Genomic DNA, 6,853 nt, shown 5'->3' on the forward strand with positions numbered 1-6,853 from the left:
GGCTGGGGGTGGGGGTGGGGATGGTCATTTCAGGGGCTGTGTGGGGAAGGAGCAGTTCGTGGTGTCTGGGCAGATACACTGGATAACTCTGGGCTTGATGCTCTAAGACAGGGTGTGCTGAGTGGGGTCCACAGGCCACTGCATTAGAATGGCCTGGGTTCTCATTACCAATACAGATGCCCGGGCCCTGCATCCCAATGCTGAATCAAAATCTCAGGGAGGGGCTGCTTCATCTGAATTTTTACGAAATTCCCCAGGTGATCTGAATTACAATCCTAGGAAGTCTCACAGTCTAGGGACTCAAAGGCCAGACGAGAGATTTGTAATTAATTCTGTAGGCAATGGGAAGCCATTGGAGGTCTTTAAAGCCCAAAAGTGACATGATATTATTCAAGGAAAATGAGTCTGGCAAGCAGTGCTCAGCATGGATTGGAGTGAGGAGGGTAAGGAAAGCAGACTATGAGCACTAGGCTTCTGGCAATGGTCTGGAGGAGACAGAAGGACCGGGAGGGTGGGCAATGCCTATGAGCAGGGGCAAAAACAGGAAAGACGTTGCTGATAGAGACTTACTAGCCCTTGGCAACTGATTATCCGGGGTCAGGTTCAAGATGTCTGCCAGACTGTGAGCCTGGTGACCAGGAAAAGAATCATAATGTCACTGAGAGAGAGAAAGAAATCAGAGGTGGGGAAGAAGGGAGAAAAGGATCTTGATTTGTTACGTGCTGAGATTAAAATGCTGGAAAAGTATTTCAGAGATGTCCAGTTCTCAACTGGAAAAAAACAGTAGGTGGGAGCTCAGTTGTCACATTGGGGTTAGAGATGATGGTTTGGGATTTATTCTATATCGGGAGACAGTATAATTTTTAAAAACCCAGCATACCTGCTTAAGAAATGGTAACCATCTTGTGGCCTCAGAAGGGGCGTGACAGCGAGGGCTAGGGACCATGGCGAACTGGTCTTAGGTGCCAGTCACCGCTGAGCAGAAATGTGGGACCAGTGTTAACAGAGTCAGGTTTTTTTGTTTTTTGTTGTTAAGATTTTATGTATTTATTTAACAGAGAGAGAGAGACAGCCAGCAAAAGAGGGAACACAAGTAGGGGGAGTGGGAGAGGAAGAAGCAGGCTTCCAGCGGAGCAGGGAGCCTGATGCGGGGCTCGATCCCAGGACCTTGGGATCATGCCCTGAGCCGAAGGCAGATGCTTAACGACTGAGCCACCCAGGCACCCAAACAGAGTCAGGTTTTTAAAGAGAAATTGTAATTCTAGGGTTTAAAAAAATAAGACACTTCCAAATAGTTAAATGTTGACAGCTAACTCTTAAAACACTTAAGTACTCTACAGGCCAGTGTATTTCTGAGGTCAGCTCTGCCCCAGGGCCCACTCTGTGGCTTCTAAGCCACACAGGTGGCATTTGGGAGAGAGAGTTGAGGAAACTGGGAAGAAATCAGAGACTGAGCTGTGAGGAACACGAGCCTCCCAGGCTCCCAGGCTTACCCATGGGTGTGCCTGGGGTTAGAGAGGCCCTGAAGTTTTCAGCCACTGGGCGTCTGGTGGGCTCCCAGCTTAGTTGCAGGAAATGGAAGCTGGTATCTGCCACGGATGTCTCTATTCATCACCTGGATGTCGGGGGGCAGCCACTGAGGTTCTGATACTTTCCAGCTTAGATGCCACTTTGGGGAGGAGCCAGCAGCCTTTGCCCCGCCACCCCCCATGGCCACCTCAGCCCTCCCTGGAAAGATGCCCCGTACCCCAGAGCGTGCGGGTCCTGGCCGGAGCAGGCGGCTTGCTGAGCACGTCCGAGATGAGGCTTACCTTCCTATAGGAAGGGACTCTGTTGCCTAAGTTAGCTGCTTTTGGTATTGTTAAGTCTTCTTTTGCTTCTGTCTTCAGAGCAGGTGGTGGAAGGGTTACTTTTTAGCTTTCGGACTCTTCTCCACTTCTCCCCAGGTTCTCAGAAACGGTCCAGAGGGACTTGGAAATTGTTGTGACCCAGGGATTAGGAAGCCCTGCGCATATTTATATTTTACCAAGCCCTCCCTCAGTCCAGAGGGGTGGTTTTCCACTTGACCCTCGACCCTAGTCATCTTTGCATTAGCTATTTCTGTTCCTATTTTCGGTTTACTCTGGGGCAGGTGAAGGGGTTTAAAGACAAATTTTTGAAAGAGCTGAATCTTCAGTTTCATACAGTCGTCATGAGCAGGTCTGAAGGAAAATGTCATCTTCTTCTGTCTTTGAGTCCTGTTTCTGATTGTAAAGAGTAACTCCCAGACAGGCTGGCCTGGGGCTGCTCCCGAGAGGTACGACTTCGTGAGATGACAGGGAGCCCAAAAGCTGTCCTGGACATGACCCCGCGATGCTTGCAAAGAGCGATGACTATATTTGGCAGTATTTCCAGCCTGATTAGGAAGTGAGGAAGAGGCGTCTGGTCCTCCTGGGGTGGCGTTTCTTATCAGCTCTGGGCAGCACAGCGAGGCTGTCACCAGGAAGGTCTGAAAAGAGGAAAGATCAAATTAGCATCTGTACCAGCCGCACTCACACATACCCCGCCAAATCCACTCTCCCCGCCAAAACACACACTCCACGAAAACATCCAAAGTTCATGAAATGACATTTCTCAATACATATTCATATAAGTACATCTTAACCTCTACAAACACATGGCTCTATTCCCTCCTACCCTCGAACATCAGAGCACGCAACACATTGAAGTGTGTACTCACTCGGATATATATATGGCCCTCCCCCCACGCTGATACACACACATGCACACACAGACCCACAAGAACTACATGCCACACAGTGTGGGCGTGAGCTGACGTTATCCTCCTAGAATACCTCAGCCCAGCCTCTGCCAGCAGATTGGCTTCACTCCACCTCACGGCTCCACATGTGGTCAGGAAACTGAGAGGTAACCTTGGCAACCAAGGCAAGGCCCTGGAGGCCTAACAGGACACTGGGAAAGACAAGAGTTGCACCCAACGATCCGGCTGCTCCTGACTGGGGAGTGGAGGGCAAGGCCTCTGTGATGACCCCACAGGCAAGGCCAGAGCTGAGAGGCCCGAGAAGAGGGACCCTGTCCTGGGTGGGGTTTTGGTCTGAGGAGGGCAGTGAGGGAAGCTGTGTGTCACTCTATAGTGGGCTGTATTGGTGGGCCAGACAAGTAGGCGAGCTGGGCATCCAGGACCAGGGGAGTCAGCGGGTCAGGATCACAGGGCATAGAAATTTCTGGTCCAGATGAGGCATAAGCTGATGTCCACCCCCACCACTGCCTGCCCCCTTGGCAATGGACAGGGTCACAGGTTAGTACCGTGTCTCAAGGCATTGCATGTTCAAAATTCAACTCAAGGCCCTTGGGCGAGGGGGGAAAAACGAATGAGGAGGAAGAGGAGGAGGAAGAAGGGGGGGGAGGGAGGGACCCACTGTCCTTATCCTGATGTTCCAATTACACCTTGACTATACCAGGGAACTCCCAGCAGCGCGCAACATGCAAAGGGAAGAAGTGAAACTGGGACTTTTGAGTTTCTAAGGATCCTGGCCCTACCAACAGAAGGGCAGTTTCAGGAAATTTCCAAAATAATTTGGACAACTATAATGTATTTGGCCTTATAAGAACTGATTGAGAATCCAAATCCTGAGTAACTTGTGAACTTTTGAGTGTGGCATAAATGAAGCCTCCTCTCCCTAGGCTTGTGAATAGAAAGAAAAGGGGATGAGGAAGTAAGGGAGGTGCCTTCGGGTTCCTATGGATGCCCTATACAAAGCTCAGCAACTAATCACCAATGAGTAGGCACATCTGGGTAATGGAGGCAGGTCAGGGATGAGACCTCCTTGTTCCTTCCCCCAAATGCACCATTTGCCTCCAGTTTGTTGCACCATCACCTGAAACAATGGTTCTGTGGGACCATGTGGAACTGTGGGCCAAGCCATTGTAACAACAGCACAGAGATTCCATGGGCCAATGGAAAGGGTGCCATATTTGAAGTCGGCAGATCTGGTCCTGGCTCTGTTGAGAACTAGCTGTGTGACCTGGTGAGTGATACAAAAATCTATGTAAGGACAGAGTTCTGTTTCCTAAGGCAAAAAACAGGTGATGGTCTGGCAAAAGACTTTTTTTTTTTTTAATCAGTTCTGGACAAAAGCAAGGCTCAGAACACCCAACCCTCGTCAAAGAGACACCCAAGCGGATGTTAAGTATTTTCAGATTTAGGTGCTGAACCTATTTAAAGGAAAAGTGCTGAACACATTTAAAGGAAAGCGAGAGCTAGCTGTATACCTATCTATACTTTGATCTGTTTTCCTGACTTCCTTGGTGGTTGCCCTCGGTCAGTTCTGGTCTGGGCGACACGTGGTCTCCCTGAATGATGCACTGTAGTCTTTCTGTTTCCACGCCCAACCCTGTTTTCTTTCTTTCTTTCTTTCTTTCTTTCTTTCTTTCTTTCTTTCTTTCAAGATTTTTTATTTATTTGACAGAGAGAGAGACACAGCGAGAGAGGGAACACAGGCAGGGGGAGTGGGAGAGGAAGAAGCAGGCTCCCAGTGGAGGAGCCCGATGTGGGGCTCGATCCCAGAATGCCGGGATCACGCCCTGAGCCGAAGGCAGACGCTTTACGACTGAGCCACCCAGGCGCCCCCAACCCTGTTTTCTGTAACGAATCATTTTCTTCTCAGCAAGCAGAGAGGAGTCTCATCTGGCCTGATCCTGTGTGGGGAGGAGCTGGTGAAGAGGTCGTCTAAGACATGTGTCCCAGGGCCTCTCGGTGAGCTCTATGAAGCAGTGGAGCAGAATATTTGAAATCTGAACTGTCCTGGACAAATGTAGGACAAATAAGCATAGTAACCTGTTTTTAAGCAGCCCGCAGAATGTTGTTGAGATAAGATGGCAGCCTCTAAAAATATCCCTAATAATACCAAACAATAGGTTATAATGCCACATAAGGGGTACAGATAACATTAATTCTGTAGAGGGAGAATGGTGAGTGCAGGTTTTCAGGGTAGAAGACCAATCTTCAGCTATGCCTTCAGGAGTAGTGTGGGAGGGAGATTGGGAGAGGTGGGAAGGAGGCAGGGAGGTGTCCAGGACATAATGACGTGAGTCCCCGTGCAGCAGAGCCAGGCATGTTCAGGCATACCTGGAATGGGGGCCATGTTACAGAGCAGGGATGGGGATCACGGGCAAAATGTTGAGGGCTGTGGGCTGCAGAGCTGCTCGGATGCTTAGAGAACAGTGAGGAGAATGATGCTGGAGCACAAAGTGGCAGAAACCTAACAAGGTGGATGGGGCCACATTATGAAAGATCTTAATATTAGGCAAAGACGTCTAGACTTAATGCAGTAGACAAATGGGGGTGGAGGATGTTTCCGAACGATCTAAGCAAAAGAGCAAGTGAAAGTAGACTTTTGGGAATGGAGATCTCCTAACAGTGGGAAGGGTGATTTGGGGGTGGGATTCGACAAGTCTGCTGCAGTCATCTAGATAGGAAGAAGCTTGTGGCTTGCGCCTGGATCTGAGGAGCAAAGTACAAGGAGGAGTCAGAAGCGAGTGTGAGTTTTCAGGGTAGAGTGCCTGGGGAAGTGATGTTGTCTCTGACAGAAATGGACATCAGGACATCTCCAAGACGAGGACAGTGGGCTTGGACAGACACTGAGGTGGTGGCTGGACACCCAAGGGCAGGACAGAGCAGGTGGTGGGAGTGGCAGGATGAAAGGACACAGACTACGCGGCCGCGACAGTCAGTTGTGAGAAAGTAAACATCAGAGTGGACAGCGTGAATAGGGTTTCTCTGAGGAAGGCAAGTAGAGAGAAAAGGGAGAGGAGTGAGGGGACACAGAGAGGGAACCAGGGGCGGGAGGGGATCCAGGGCAGACACAGCTGGGGAAGGAGGCTGAGAAGCCTGGTATCAGGGGCCCAGAAAAAGGAGGAGGGACTGCCTCCAGAGGTGGTCAGCAGGGCCCAGAGTTAAAGTAAAATAAGGATCTACCAGAAGCCATTAGGTTTGATTGATTTAGCAAACATGTATGGAGGACCTACTATGCCAGGTGCAGGGATGTGGGTTAGAAGTTAGCCCCATCGAGGGGACATCTGCCCAGCACCTCTGATGGTGCTGGGCCCTGAACACAGTTCTGCGTGTGGACCCAGGAGACTGAGGCTGGGTTCTTTCCCCCAAGAGCCTGTGTTTACAAAAGCTTCAATCCACAAGGAGGAAGGAAGGAGAGAAAGGGCTGGGGGAAGAGGGGAGGAGGAAGAGGAAGTAGATGGGAAAATGTGTGCAGTTGAGAGCAGACCACTTATTTAAAAATTTTGGCATTTAAAGGAAAGCGGGAGCTGGGAAAATAACTTGAAGAGACAGAAAAGTCTTACAACACTGCCCCCTCCCCTACAGTCAAATAGGTTAGACTTGGGTGCTGCTAGGCAAGAGAAAAGGCATTGGAATAGAGGAAGGGCAGAACTTGTTTGGGGGAGGTGAGATTATAGTCGAAGTAAATAGAAGACATAGCCCCCATTTCCGAAGAGCCTAGAGAAACCTATTTAACAAACACGGCAAAGCGGTAAAATGGTGACAAAGCGTCCGGGTGAGTGGTTCTGACAATGGAGATTAGAAAATGTGGGAGCCAGAAAAGGGACCGCGTGGGAAAGGTGGTATCAGCAAAGGAAGACTTCTTGGAGGAGGTGGCCGGTGACCCAAGTCTCGAAGGACCGGCGGAGAGGAGAGGTCCAGGTATTCCCAGCGTGGAGCGAACTGGACGCAGCTCTCCTCCGCCGAGAGGCTTCGGCCCCTCCCCGGCTCCACTTTTTCTCCCCGCGCCACCCTCGGCCCGCAAGCCCGGCTAGGGTTCCCAGCACTGACGTCAGCGGG

The 6,853-nt window shown here is 50.4% G+C and overlaps 1 protein-coding gene across 1 annotated transcript in view; it reads left to right on the forward strand.

Moving 5' to 3' along the window:
* The first annotated feature begins 3,942 nt into the window (after window positions 1–3,942).
* The window catches only part of BTG2 (BTG anti-proliferation factor 2), a 7,406-nt gene continuing 4,495 nt past the window's right edge, over window positions 3,943–6,853 (forward strand). The window contains exons 1-2 of the mRNA XM_002925436.4: window positions 3,943–4,028; window positions 4,668–4,756. Of these exons, the coding sequence (XP_002925482.2) occupies window positions 3,958–4,028; window positions 4,668–4,756 (160 nt within the window). The 5' untranslated portion in view covers window positions 3,943–3,957. The remainder of the gene's footprint in view (window positions 4,029–4,667; window positions 4,757–6,853) is intronic.

This window comes from Ailuropoda melanoleuca, chromosome 8 (assembly GCF_002007445.2).
Source record: "Ailuropoda melanoleuca isolate Jingjing chromosome 8, ASM200744v2, whole genome shotgun sequence".
In the NCBI taxonomy this organism is placed as follows: Eukaryota; Metazoa; Chordata; class Mammalia; order Carnivora; family Ursidae; genus Ailuropoda; species Ailuropoda melanoleuca.